General features: G+C 45.4%; 1 protein-coding gene across 4 annotated transcripts in view; it reads left to right on the top strand.

Moving 5' to 3' along the window:
* MGAT5 (alpha-1,6-mannosylglycoprotein 6-beta-N-acetylglucosaminyltransferase) overlaps positions 1-14,853 on the top strand; it is a 362,902-nt gene that overhangs the window by 252,557 nt on the left and 95,492 nt on the right. For all 4 annotated transcript variants that reach the window (XM_019925447.3, XM_019925446.3, XM_073807768.1 and 1 more), the window contains exon 12: positions 10,472-10,605. In XM_019925447.3, the coding sequence (XP_019781006.1) occupies positions 10,472-10,605 (134 nt within the window). The remainder of the gene's footprint in view (positions 1-10,471; positions 10,606-14,853) is intronic.

The raw sequence follows: 14,853 nt of genomic DNA, 5'->3' as shown, positions 1-14,853 counted from the left end.
ATTTTACAATTCCTAATGAGACAGCGGAGCAAGGTGGGGACCATCAATGGTGGCAAAATCCATCAGGTAGCAGGGTGATGGAAAATTTCCTCGTGGCTAAGTCCGGGTCCAGTCTAACTCGGTCGTTGCCATAGAATCTTCCTTCCGGTAAGTGTGACTATTCTCACGGCCTGAAGGGGAAGACCATTCCTTTGAGTAGAAGATGAAAGTGTCAAAAGTGTACCTATGTCTTGTCAATTTTTGAAAAATGAAACAGATTTACTAGTGCTTAATAGATGGGCTGATAGTAATCATTACATAATTGATGTATAATGTGCACATACACTGTGGCTGTACCTGGATTGTTTTCTCTTGATGGGATGCACAAGGAAAAGTTTGGAGACCACAGAAGTAGTGTTGTACTTGTAGAATCAGGTCGTCGTCAAGTCCGGCTGTCTTATTATGGGATTACCAGTGTTCTGGCAGGTGTACAGTACAGGGAGAGGGTGGAGAAGGCTGCCTAGAAAGGGCCCAGCAGGAGGATAAGGAAAGAGAAGAACGCACCCACACTGTTCCTGAAGCATGTTTAGGGGTAGGGAAGTGAGACGGATGCTCGTGACCAGGTCGATGCTCTTGAATATTCAGAGAGCACTTCTCACTTTAAGGCTGCTTGTATTTCTCCTCTAACTCATTTCCTCACTAAGTTGGTAGAATTTCTACAAGCTGAAAAGCCTGGCTTTCTTTTTCTTCACTGTTTTGCCCCAAATCTCAGAATTTCACTCGAACTATCCTCTCTGTGTATTCTGTTTGCATTTGGGCATTTTTGTGTGTCAGCATAGACTGTTCCCAGCACCTTCCTAAGCAGCTTCTATAGGGACCAACCGAGTGGTCAGACAACAGTAAGGACATTTAACTAGATCTCTGAGCGATCAAAGATCGCTTTTTTTCCAGGAAGCTGAGCTGAGAAGTGCAGTTCTTCCTCCGTCAGGGCAGGCCTCTTGTTCTTTTTCCCTTTTGTCAATACTCTAGTGTAGCTTCTGAGCTGGGCACTGAGACCCTCCTCCTGCCCCAGAGCCAGCTCTGAAAAGCTCAGCATGGACCAAGCTATTCCTCCTCAAAAACCATAGTGCCTTCCCTTTGCCCGTGGGGTCAGTTCCAAATTCCATAGCATAGCTCCCGGGCCCCCTGCCTTCTCTCCCCTACCACGGCCCTCATCTGGCCTCCCCGACCTCACCAGACAGTCTGCTGGTCTCTGAAGGTGCCACCATGATTCTTCACCACCTTTGCTGCCTTCATATCACCCTTATAGCAAAATTTTATTTTTCTCTTGCAGTCTCTATTTAAATGACTTCCATCTTTCCAATCAAATTAAAAAAATAATAATAACCCTATTATAAAAACAGGGACAGCCTCCCCAAGGAAAAGGCCCCCATATCCTAATGTAAGCATTATTATCTTTCTCAGGGGTGTATTTTTGCATAGTTGTAACACGCATACTAAAATTTTATACCTGCTATTTTTCCATTTACTATGTCAAAAAATATTTTCAAGGTTCAACTTTTCAAACCATTGTTTCCAAGGCTGTTTTATATAGTCTATCAAGCGGACTTTGTATTTATTTGGGGTACTTTTGCTAATTCTTGTTGAGAATTAATTGTTGCCTTTTCTGGGCTTGCCAGGGACTTGACCCTATATTTAGGCATTATTTCCGTCAACAGCCTTTAATCTGCTGTGCGTACTGCTTTTTCTAAACTCCTGAAGGAGTTTAGAAAAAATCGGGTATTCTCTTATTTTTCTCAGTCCCAAACAAGGTGCATCGTACCCCAGTAAAGGAATGAAAGGAATCTGCCCACACAGAAAAATCAAATAGAGAAGACATCTGCCTGTACCATTTACAAGAGAAAATAACCCCCTGAAGTTGGTGTCTTGCACCTTGAATTATCCCGTATTTGAATAGTTCTAATTATCTGCCTGACACCCTCTTTCACAACTTCATCAGTCGTGGGAAAACATCTTCATCTAATTGAGTTTTGTCCTCTCTTGCCCTGAAGACTGTGGCTGAAAGTAGCAAAAGCAGAGATTACCAGATTCCCCATTCCTAGTTTCAGGCAAGCTGCATCTCAGGCTTATATTTACCTCCTGTCGTTGAAAAGTTTCCGTAGCGCTTATTAGTCTGTTTAGCAACCTCACTGTTCATATCACTGTAATAGAACATGTCCCATTTTCGAAGCAAAGTCTGTTTGTACGGGTTTATTTTTACTTAAGTAATTTTTTTAGTCCTTTTGAGAATTTGCCTTCTGGGTGGCTCATATTGTGTAATTATAATCCGGGCTGGGAGATGCTCAGCGTTTCTCGATACATGTAGAAATTTGGGAGCTGCGATAGAGTTGAGTGAGGAACAGATTGGGGATTCTGGAGGCATTAGAGCCTCCCTGTTTCACCTCCAACCCCTTTGCATTTGTTATACCATCTGGCCTCTGATGTGGTGCTTTCTCCTGTGTAGGCTTTTAGGTCTCCCAGGGTGCCAAGTTCTCTCTGACAGCCAGGCCATTGCATGTGCTGTTCCTTTGTCTGGAAACCGTGTCCCTCGCTCCCCACGTACCCCCTGCTCACCCTCCAGGGAGGTGTCCTGTCCTCCAGAAAGCCTTCCCTCCCTGAGCCTCGGGCTTCTCCTTTCCCCTCCCCCATCTGCCCAGATGCCACTTTGCGATTTCCATGAGCATCATCACTGCTGAGTCCTCAGTCCCTGAAGTTGTAACATCACTGGTGATAAATATTGGTTGAATTAAGAAGAAAGAACAGGGGCTTCCCTGGTGGCACAGTGGTTGAGAGTCTGCCTGCCGATGCAGGGGACACGGGTTTGTGCCCCGGTCCAGGAGGATCCCACGTGCCGCGGAGCGGCTGGGCCTGTGAGCCATGGCCGCTGAGCCTGCGCGTCCGGAGCCTGTGCTCCGCAACGGGAGAGGCCACAACAGTGAGAGGCTCACGTACTGCAAAAAAAAAAAAAAAAAAGTGTGTGTATGTGTGTGTGTGCACGCACGTGTGTATAAACTAAATCACTTGGCTGTATAGCAGAAATTAACACAACATTATAAATCAACTATACTTCAATTAAAAAAAAATCTAAGAGTACAGAAGCTTCTTGAAGCCAGTGAACTCATGTTACTCTCCCTTGTCTTCCCACAGAAATGATTCACATGGTTGGGTTTTCAAGAGTTGTTCAAATCATACTGGTGGTCGTTGTCATTGACATTCTAACTCTTTGAGTTTCTCCAAGGACTTGGGGTTTGCATCCATGTTTATTTGTGTGATCAGATGGGAATAGTGGCTTGTAGACCAAAAATTTTGCCTGACGAAACAGGAATTTTAGAAACAAGCCAGTTCCCTTTCGTGCAAGTGACAAACATGTTGGCTTCAGCTGAGGACCCATGGCTTCCATGTACGACTTTATTTTCAGGGCCTGACAAGCAAAGGAGCTATTTTTGATTCAAACAGCGTTTTTGGCCTTTCACTTGGATCGGGAGGGCTCTTGCTTTTTACATCTGTGCTGACCAGTGAGTAACAGGATCAGCCTTGTAATTCCTTCAGTCTGAGACTCAGCCTCCAGGAGAAATGTTCTTCTAAGGGGTCCATTCCCTCCTAAATTGCTTTTTGACACTTGAAAAATTTACTCTGGTGTGCCTTCTGTCAACAATTCAGATGCTCATCTTTTCAACTCAACTGTACATAATAGTTTCCCTAGCCTGTATCCCAGCCTCCTGTCTCTCCAAGAGCCTAGCATCACTACCATTTGGGAAACAAAATCAAGTTTGATGAAATTTGAAGCAAAGCATCACTGTGTGCACATTTTAAAATCAGACGGCTACTTGTGTGATGTAGCTATTTTTCAGTAGAGTTTTTTTCTGTCATGTAGGTTTCATCATCACCAGAGTCAGCATCAAAATTGTGAGTGCCGTGAGTGACGGCAGCCAGAATTCTTCCCTGTTTTGTTATGAAATTTTTGAAATATACAAAAATGGAAAGAAATGTACAATAGAAACCCAAAGCCTAGACTCCACAGTTAACAGTTTGCTTTATTCTATGACCTATCCATCTATATGTCTATCTTCTCTCCATCCATCAATCCATTTTTTTTTCCTTTTATGCATAAAAGAACACTTAACCCTTAGATGTTTCAGCATGACATCATTAACGAGAGTTCAATATTGGTCACCAAATTGTGTTTATTTATTTTTTTTATGTACAAAACTAAATTATTTTATTTAATTGTTTACTGTCTTCCTCCCTGGCTGAATATAAGCTCCATGAGGGGAGCTTCATCCATGCTTATCTCGTTCACTGGTATATCCTTAACTCCTAAGTTGTTGCCTGGCTCATAGTAAGTGCTCAGTAAATGTGCCGAATGTTGAATGAATGATGATACTGAGAAACCTGTGATGTTAGAATTTTAAAAGCCTAGATCACTGATTTGTTTCCCTTCTTCCCAAATCTACTTTGTGACCTAGATAAAAAGATATGTTCATTTATCTATTTAATAAATATTTATTGAACATCTGTACTATACTAGGCCTGAGCTAGGTTCTAGGGTAGAGTGGTGAGCTTCCTTAGCTAATGATGAATCCTGAGTAGAATGGGCTTTGGTTTGGGAGCTTGTGTGCAAAGAACATGATGCTGGAAGTAATTCAGGCGTGACCTCTGCTGCCTAGTAATAGAGCTCTGCCTACAAAGTCAGTCACACCAGGTAATGAAGCATTCATCATTGACATAATCAGTCGTTCATTCAAAAAATATTTCCTCAGTTCCTACTATGCTCTGGGCTCCTGGAAGTCGGAGGCACATAAAACATGGCTCAGTCCTCAAGGAGCATATAGTCATAAGTGGAGACAGTGATGTGTGATAAGGACTCTAACTCTTCGTGGTCTAAGAGAGCAGAAGAAGGCTACTCACCTCAGTCTTAGGGAGTCAGGGAACCCTTCAACTAGGAGGCGATGAGAGCTGAGACTTAAAGGCAGGAGGAAGTGATAGACATGCCAGACACATGCCAGCATGAGATAAGATGGAAAAACATGGCATTAAAAACCCCGGGTAGGTCGTGAAGAAGAGATATCCGTGGAAGGGTGACCTGGAATGACAGGTGTACTTGGCGCTGCTTCCCCCTGAGGGAAGTGAAGCTTTTCAGCAGGAAACTGCCATAGTCACATATTTGTCAGGCAACGCAAAGGATGGACTGGAGTTAGGAGGCAGTGAGAACGGGACGAAGGGGCAAGGCTGGAGGTGTGGAGACTGCTCGGAAATCCACTGCAGAGTTTATGCGGGTGCAGTGATATTCGATAGTCATTGATTTAGATAGTCAAGAATTGGAAACATCCTAAAGTGGTAGGGTGTATTAGACAGGATTTCAGTCGAATTGGCTTGGTCACAAGGGTTTGTTGGCTCTTGTCACTGGGAATTGTGAAAACCGGCTTAAGGCAGAGCTGGATTCAGGGCTTGGAGGGTCTCTTTACCCTCTCCCTATCTCGGCTCTGCATGTCTCTGGATTAGCGTCATTCTCAGGCAGGCTCTCCTCACGTGGGCACGGAGATAACATGTGCAGCTCTGGACTTCTACTCTGCCAGCTTAGTAACCGTAGCAGCAAGATGTTGACTCCAAAAGCAGCGCGCGCATCATGGAGCAACTGTGATAGGCGGGACTTGGATGGTAAACCCACCTTTCAAGTGAGCCTTGGTCGAGTCGAGTCCTGTGATCATGTGTCCATCCTTGGAGGCATGGGGAGTGGGGGAGATAAGGGGTCAAGACTGGCACCGGTTCAAGCCACCCGAATGGAACAGAATTGCATGGCTGGTGTGGGAAGTGCAGTTAGTTCCACTACGTGATGCTGGCAGAACAGAGCCATGGGCATTGCATCCTCAGTCTAGGCGCTGAGGTATTGTGCTGCTTTAAGAAGTAGTGATGAGCTATGGTTATTACCCCAGAAAGATACCTGTAGCACTTGCTGTAAGAGAAAAAAGAAATTCACAAAAGATCCAATTTTGTAAGACCCAACTTTGGTTTGAGGATTAAAAAGGATCCATGAGTCTAGAAAAAAGGAGCCTAATAGTGGTTATTTCTAGGTGGTAAGATGATGGGTGACATCATTCTTTCCTTCTACTGTCTTTATTGTCTGAAAAAAAGTTATACACTGCGGATGTGTTTCTATTATAACCAGGAAAACCGTTTCTATTTAAAGAAAAACTTATCTATTGAAGTTTTGACAAGATTTGGTGAGGTCAGAACTAGAAAAGGTGAACAGGAGAGAAGGAGGAGATGGCTTCTGAGAAGCTGACATCCCCTGAACTTGGTGAATTGGATGGCTGTGAGGCTGCAGAGGGAGCCCAGCTGGCCCTGCAGTTTCTGCCCTTGGTGACTAGGTGGCTTGGGGGTCCCCAACACTGCAGGGCTGGCAGACATCTGCTAGAAGGAATTTTGTACTTCTTAAGAGATGTTTAGAACTGACTGGTTGAAAAATCAGACCTAGGAGAATTTATGCTGTTGAAAGAAGGTGCAGTTTGACTTAATAAAAGTTGTGAATTACATTTCAAACGAGGACATTATAACTGCTTGGTAGATACAGTGTATACCTAATTTACTAAGTAGTTGGTAAGCTCCATGAAGGCAGAAACTCATCTTTATGTTGTAGTTCCTCAATACCTAGCATATAAATGTGGTTCATAGAAAGAGTGCTCTAAAATGTCTGTCACTGAATGAACTATTCCATCTAAACTAACAGTAATTCTTCAAAGAAGTCATTGCAGGAGTCAGCTCAGGAACCTCACCAACCTGATTTGGTTTGTAATCATTTGTGAATAGGTGCTTTCCAAGTACTTAAAATAATGCTTTTCTTAATAAGAAAAAATGTCCTAAAATTCTTTAAAGATCATTACTAATGTTGAGGAAATCCCTTCCAGTTTGTACCACGTAGAAAAAATCAGCTTGCTTCCACATACATATAAGTAGCTCAAGCTGAGGAAAGTCTCTTCCTCCTCCCCTCCCCTCCCCCCTCCCCTCCCCTACCCCTCCCTTACCCCTCCCCTTCCCCCTCCCTCCCTCCCTCCCTCCCTCCCTCTCTTTCTCCCTCTCTCTCTCTCTCTCTCTCTCTCTATATGTATATATTTTTAAAGTAGTCTTTTATGTGTATTTTGGTCTACCTTACAATATTATTCTCCTCCAAAGCATGTTTACCACCCTGGTTCACAGAGTCCAGAAAATAAAATATCTGGACTCTGAAGCTGTATATTAAAGTGCTTTAAGGAGCTTGGGCTCTGGAAACAGCTGGTATGGCTCTAAATCCCAACATTGCCATTTCCTGGCGTGTCAACTTGGGTAGTTTAAGTAACTCTCTCTTTTCTCATCTGTACAAACATGTTATAAGGTTGTCATGAAGATATAATGAAATGGTCACTATAAAGCACTCGGATTGTCAGTTATTTAAAAAAAAATCACATTTGTTTACTGCCTGGATTGGAGTGATTTCCAAAAATACAAGATTTCCTGTGTCTCATTTATGATGGGATTTCTTTGATTTACCTTGAAATGTAAATACCTTCCCTTTGAAAACCGTTCCCACAGCTGAAGTCTGTGTTCCCATCTGAAGGCAAAGCAAAAGACAAAGCTTGGCCTGAGGGTAGATCTCCACAGAAAGATCCTTTCAGATCCATCAGCCTGTACTTTCGGCTTTTGGTTTATTATAAGCAACTTTAGGAAGACTTGTGTTCAGACCAGGGCTCGCGATGGGGATGACACCAGGAAGGCACCCAGCTGCTGGCCGGCTCCTTGGAAGCAATACACGCCTGCTGTGTGGGTACTTGCGAATCACCTGCCGGACGAGTCTCAACTGAGCATCCCCTCATGTTATAGACAGTCAGGGTCCTGTGGGTCCTGTGTGGCCTGGGAGGAGACATGGCTGGTCTGCCTGCTGCTCTTGAAACGTGGCAGTGCATTTCTAAGTGCTACCTCTATTTTTAACTTAAGTCGCACCTGAGCTTCTTAAACGGGTCCTGCAGGTTGTCGATCCCCAAGTTTAATACTGCAGACGAGAGAGAGGAGTTGAAATAAGGTGTGTAGATGAAAACTTAGAGGAGAGCTTGTATGTGTAATTTATTCCTCATACAGTGTCCAAATAGTCAATTTAGTACCAAATGATACTCATAAAATGGTAAAACCCCACCATTCCCCACAAGTTTTTTATTATTTATTTATCCCTCCCTCTCTCCCTCCCTCTCTCCCTCCCTCCCTCCCTCCCTCCCCCTCCCTCCCTCCCTCTCTCTCTCTCTCTCTCTCTCTCTCTCTTTCCCTCCCTCCCTGCCTCCCTCCCTCCCTCCTTCCCTCCCTCCTTCCCTCCTTCCCTCCCTCCTTCCTTCCGTCCCTCCTTCCTTCCTTCCTTCCTTCCACGCAGGGTCTTAGCTGCAGCATGCGGAATCTAGTTCCCTCACCAGGGATCGAACCCAGGCCTCCTGCATTGGGAGTGCAGAGTCTTAGCTGCTGGACCATCAGGGAAGTCCCACCCCACAAGTTTTTTGAGTAGATTATTTACTGCCTCTCGCTCTCATTGTTCAAGCTGTGGGGAACCTTTGACACAAAAATATAAACAGATATGAGGTGTTTTTTTTCTCTTTTGGGTCTTGATGATCATTTTATTTTTGAACATACCTTAGTATATGATGTATTTTTCTAACCTGTTAGGTGTTTTAGATACTAGATTGTTTCCTTTTTAAGACAGGCCCACCTAGAGACTAGATAACTGAACTGCAGAGACGAGTGTCTAACACATGGAGCTTTAGTCACCACATAAATTTTCTGAAGATAAAACCACGATTTCAGAGTTTAAAGTGTCTGATTCTATTTCAGAATTTCTATGACGAACCATAAGTTTTAAAAAGAGATTTCTTGAGCTGCCTGATCGACATTTCAAATGCACGCAGACTCTCTTCCCCTCCCCCAGACCCCTTCAGACCCCCTTCCTGCCATCTCCTCCAAAAGGAAAAAATGAAAGCAACCATTGCCTCTTGTTGTCAGTAGAACTTATTCAGTAATTTACTTTCCAGCCAACTGCAGCCATTGCCATTGCCTCTGGGCACTCGTTCAAAAACACCGAAATGAAATAACAGATTGGCCAGACCACACACGACTCTGCAGACACAACCCTATTATCTCCTCATCTGTCACCCCCATTAGGCAGCAGCCTGGGAGACGGGATGGTGATCACGAGTATTTAGGCATCTCCTGCACGTCCACAGCTCACGGCTCTCCACCTGGCTTCCCGGTTCATCTTCCTGTGGGTGCATGCGTGGGGCCCGGGCCTTCAGATCCCTAGAGCATCTTTAAGGGCTTCTGTCCCTGCTTCCCACCTGGGAGAGTCCTGAGAAAACCAAAACAAGACACAGGAACCAGCTTCCTCCGGTTGTCCGTTGTCGACCACCCACCGGCGAATGAATAGGGCACGGGTGGCACTGTGTGGACTTTACCGAATATCCAGTCTCTCTCCACTTAAGTTATTTTTAGTCGTTCTATTAAGGTCAGAGCCAAGCCGAGCAGTTGCTTCATTTCATATTGTGAGGCCTCTGCAGGCTTGGTCATCTCCTGCAAAGCAGATGTCTCTGGTCAGATGACTGCTTAGGAGAGGAGGGCCTGTGTTTCCTCGAGAGAGACTCATTTTCTGATTGTGGCTTTCTGGTGAAATTCCTTTTTAAAATTATAGGCACGAGAGACAAATGTTTGAGAAGGGTATGGGCTTGCTTTCTCCCTTGGTCGAGTGTTAAAATACTCGATCCAAAGGAAAATGCCTCTTCTCTTCCAGAGTCGTGTACCCTGGAGACTAGACACGGTTCCTTAGGGTGGTTGGCTTTTGGGGGGGGTTCCCCTCCCCTTGAGCTTCACCTTTTATTCTGTCTTCATCCCATCCATCCGTTCAGTACACAGCCCCAGAATTACATCTGTCATTAGTGAGTGATTCTTGGAGGAGGTGCAGGGTTGGGGTGATGTTGCTTGGTTTTGCCCCCCAAATCCCCTTGTGCCCTACTGGATGGTGAACACACAGCTGGAGTAGATGAGAGCCGCAGGGTCCACTGACCCTACTGAGGACCATGGATTCAGCCCTGCTCCTTACAGATTTCTGGCCACTAGTTGGTAAAACCTGGACGAGGGAGACAGTAGCCTTGGGCTGAGGAAACAGGAAGGAGGGGAGAACCCAGCTGAATGGATTTTAAACAGATGGACTTTCCACTGAAAAAAGCAGGGTTGGGCTTGGGTTAATCCATCCTGGAGAGGATTGTTCTCCGTGATGGTTGAGCTGGGGCTGGGTGGGAGCAGGCCACCCCTCGCTCCTCCCAGGTAAGAGAACAGGGTGAAGTGAAAACCTTTAAATATGTTTGAGACAGCTTACATGACATTTGTAATCGTTGGTGTTCCTTCTTGCTGATTGAATCCTAACTGCCCTGTCCCATCCTTTCCACACCAGCTCACACCCCAGACAACAGCTTCCTGGGGTTCGTGGTCGAGCAGCACCTGAACTCCAGCGATATCCACCACATTAACGAAATCAAGAGGCAGAACCAGTCCCTTGTGTACGGCAAAGTGGATAGCTTCTGGAAGGTGAGTCAGTCTGTGCGTGCCTATTGCTCTGAAAAGAAGCTTGTCGCGTAATTTAATTTAACTTTGATCCGGGGAGTGATCAAGCCAAGTGCCCACGGCTTGACAGGGTCTGCTTAGAAGTAAAAAAGAACATGCAGGGATTTGGGCTGATCGGCGTCTGGGTGTCTAATAAAGGCTGTATGTACCCGCTCATCTGTACGGTGGCTGCACAGCAGTGCCCCTCACTCTTTGCATTTTGGAAGTGATGCATTCCGGCTCCTTTCCCATCCTCTGCTTGCTTCCAGAAGCCGGGGCCTCACAGGGGCTGGATACCTTTCTGGAGCAAAGCATTGCACAAGGAGGCCCTTTGCCAAGTGACTCATTTCCTCTGCCCGCTGTGAAATGATTTGTAAAGGGAGGCAGCTCCCTTTGCCTGGGGAGGGCAGTGGCCTTTGCATCCTCTTGGCTGTGGTCAGTACTGTGGTCAGTACTCCACTACGTGGGAAAGGGAGATGCCTGCCTGGGTTGACCACAGGCAGTTTACATGGGGACATCTTGGTTGAAACAACATTCTTGGTCACAGGCTGAGCCAGGTTTTCCAAGAACACTGGACTGTTGGGCCCTGGAGGGCCCCTTGGTCCTCCTGGGTTATTTATTTCCAGGCCCCCTCTGGGGAAGGTATGAGAGAAGAGGAACCGGATTGGGGCCTGACCTGTTGACATGGCATGCAAGTCTTTTTATAAGGAAAGTCCGCCTTAGCATGCAAATTTTGCAGTATTTCGGAGGGCGTGTTTGTACAAGATGGAACAGTCTCCAGGACTTCGAAAATGTGCCTCTTCCTAAACATAAAAGTTAATCACTTTCTGGAATGCTCAGGAACTGTGCTCTCCTGTTACCCTGTCTCCCTTCCTTAGGAAGTTAGAAATCTGATCCCTGAGAGAGCACACATGATGTGCAGGTGAAGGATTCCCTGTTCTTGGTTTTCTGACCCCGTGTTCAGAAAAGGGAAAACATTGCCACCCCCTTTGCAGTTCTAAAATGCTAACTATGTGGAAGGGGCAACACATCAGCCTATTTGCAGGGAAGCTGATTTATTTCCAGGGAAGCTGATTTATTTCCAGATAACTGTCTTTGCTGTAAAGAGCTAGAATCCTGTCTTAGTACAGTAGTTCTCCACTGGGAACAGTTTTACCCCCCAGGGGACATCTGGCAATGTCTAGGGACAATTCTGGTTGTCGTGATCGAGGGTAGGGACCCTGGCATCTACTGGGTAGAGGTCAGGGATGCTGCTAAATATCTAACAGTGCACAGGCCAGCCCCACAGCAGAGACTTATCTCGCAGAAAATATCAGTAGTGCCAAGCCTGAGAAACTAGGGCTGGTTATTAAGATTTCTTTCCTATTATTCCACATTTTCTCCTCTCAAGTAGAATAAAATCAGTTGAGATTATAAGTGGTTATTTCAGATGTTCCCATGAATTTATATCTTTGCTTCCTTTGTGTCAAAATCAGCCCTGTGTGAACAGAGCATTTTTCAGCTGACATTCAGGTGAACTTGGGTTGAAAAGGGCACATTAGATGTTCTCGTTCTCAACTCCGTTGTAAAGAGAATGGATCATGGCACTGGTTTTAGGAAGACTGGGGCTCTTTAAAAAAAAAATTGTAACTCCCTTCTCCCTCCTGTATCTGTTCAAAAAAACTAGTTTGCATGTCCACGTGGATTTGGCCTTGAAATTATACACTTCTGTTTTGGACCCAAGTGCAGCTTCTTCCTAGGTGCTTCTGGCAGCTTTTTCAGTTTCCCTAGAAAAATAAACCAATAAATTGGTTCTGAAGGCTTTTTGGCCACCTTCTTTTGGACAAAGTAATACTGCCAGTAAAAGGATGATTTTCTTGATGCCAGTCAGAATCGCAAAAGTATTAACCGTGTTAGCCCGAGTGGTTTAGGGTTGGAAATCCCTCCAAAACCCCACAAGTGACCTGACCTTCCCCATCCTGTACATCACTCAAGTATTACCAAAGACTGAGTAGGTGGTGAGTTAACATTAGAATTTGTTTGAATACCAAAAATCTGGGGTGTTGTTTCCATTTTAATACATTTTTATTACCCAGCGTTCTTTGATGCAAAAGACCCCAAAAGATGAAAAGTACTGTAAAGTTTTCACATCAATTCAGGACATCATCTCAAACTTTGGAACACAGCACAGTATATGAGAGTTTAGTTTCTTTCTTCAAAACTTCCCCATCCCGTAGTACCTAGTGCATAGAAATCAGTCACGTTCAACACTGACTTTAGCTAGCAGGAAGGTTGCTGTATTTTTTTCCAACCTTTCGCCCCATTCTCTCCTCTCATCCAACCAGACGTCCTTGGGAAGGGGAGCAATACTGTCAGTCCCGGGAGGTCTGGGATTGCAGCGGGCGCGTGTGGGCTGATACAGCTTTGGACCAGATGATTTGGGCGGTCCTCCCTCCCCCTCAGGTTCTAGGACTCACTGAAATTCTGAAGATAGCTGCTATGCTATCACTCCTCCGCCACTTCCTCCCCACCTGCCGAGGCACGTGATTGGGGAATGCCACCCCATGACCCCTCCACCTTTCGCCGATTGGCCCAGCGGGTTGTCCTCTGACCCAAGGCAGCAGGACATTGGTGGTTGGCTACCACGATTCTGGCTCAGAAAGCCAAGCTAGATCAATGGGATTCTTCACTTGACATTGGAAAGTAGAAGGGCAGTGAGCCGTGGGTGTAGAAGTCAAAACGATGTGTACAGAGGTGTGATGAGACCCAAAAGCCTTCCAGGAGTCCAGTGATGAGGAGGCAGGACTGATTTGGAAAGGGAGAGGGTGTTGTTGAGAGGATGGTGCAGCAGAACCATAGGGAGGAGAGGTACCACCGTGAGAAATGTGGGGTGCTTTGCAGGGGCCAGGTAGGAAGGCAGACAGACAGAAACCACCCATGCAGCCTGGAGAGAGAGAGAGAGTAGTTGCTGGAGTTTCTGGAAGCTTTCTTTTTCCAGATCATACATGTCTATCATACTCTGTTCCCTTCTAATATCCTGAGTCGTTTCTGTCCCTTATAGTCATATGAAGGGTATCTTCTAAAATATGTCTTCCCTGCCTTCCAAATGCCTATCAAGAAATACAGTCTGTTAAATATACAGGCTAAGGAGGAGTGGGCTAACTCTTCAACTCCCCGCACTGGTCCCCAGTTCATGGCTGAGGTACCCTGTGGTCTTGTCCTCATGTTATAATACATAGTAGGGAGGTGGCTGGGAAAGAGGGGACCTTACTGTCTGATTCCAGAACCCAAAGATGCCTACTTAGGAAGCATCATTACCCAAGACGCTTAGCATCAAATGGGACGACGTACAGCCTGATTCCAAGTACACATATCTTTCTTAGCCCGATAGCCCACAGTTCTAGGTTCTCCCTATCTACCCTGCTGCAGTCTGGTCATTGGCATCAGCTAACACATGTGCCTAGAAGGAGAGAGGTCTGTCCAGTGTGGATTCAAAGTCCTTCAACTTCCTGTTACCTTAAGTCATCAGGGAGTGAAAAATTAGGCAATTTTGTAAAAATAAGGGATTTTGAAAATTGTAGAAATTAGAAGTAATTGAAATCTTGCTTAACTGTATTCTTTATTTCCATGTTTCTTTAAAAAAAGTATCCTGAGCACAACTGACGCTTCTGTTGATGGTGGGTCAGCATTTTTCATATTTATGGACCCACCATGATGTTCTTATTACTTCTTGATACACACCTGCCACTAAAGTAACTGTTCTGAAGGCCTTGCTTTGAGCCCCTCCAGGGAATAAGCATAGCTGCTGAACCACAAACTGGGGCTCCTGCCTTAGCCTGCAGTTCACCAGTGTGAGAAGTAATTAACCACTTTGAGCCTTAGATGCCTGACCTGGGAAATGGGAGCAGTAACAAGTACCATGTAGAGCAGGGCTTCTCAGCCTTCATAGTGCATAGGAATCACCTGGGATCTTGTTAGAAGCTGCTAACTCTGATTTAGACCTTCTGGGGCGGGGCTGAGATCCCGCATTTCTTGAAAGCACCCAGGTGAGGCACAGGGGATGCTGATCAAAGCACAAGGCCTTGGGATGATGGGGATTGTGGAGAGTGCTTGGCCCTGAGTAGCTGGCCAATCAGTGAATAAATAATCCCTTTTTCCTCTTTACTTTGTCCTTCCTGCTCCTCCTGTCAGGCTGCCAGCTCTTATCACTTTTTACTCCTCATAGCGCCTGATTCCAGTCACCCACTGAGTCTC

This window comes from Tursiops truncatus, chromosome 7 (assembly GCF_011762595.2).
Source record: "Tursiops truncatus isolate mTurTru1 chromosome 7, mTurTru1.mat.Y, whole genome shotgun sequence".
NCBI classification, from domain to species: Eukaryota; Metazoa; Chordata; class Mammalia; order Artiodactyla; family Delphinidae; genus Tursiops; species Tursiops truncatus.
The sequence above is the reverse complement of the archived record's forward strand: the minus strand, read 5'-3'. Positions and strand labels throughout refer to the sequence as shown.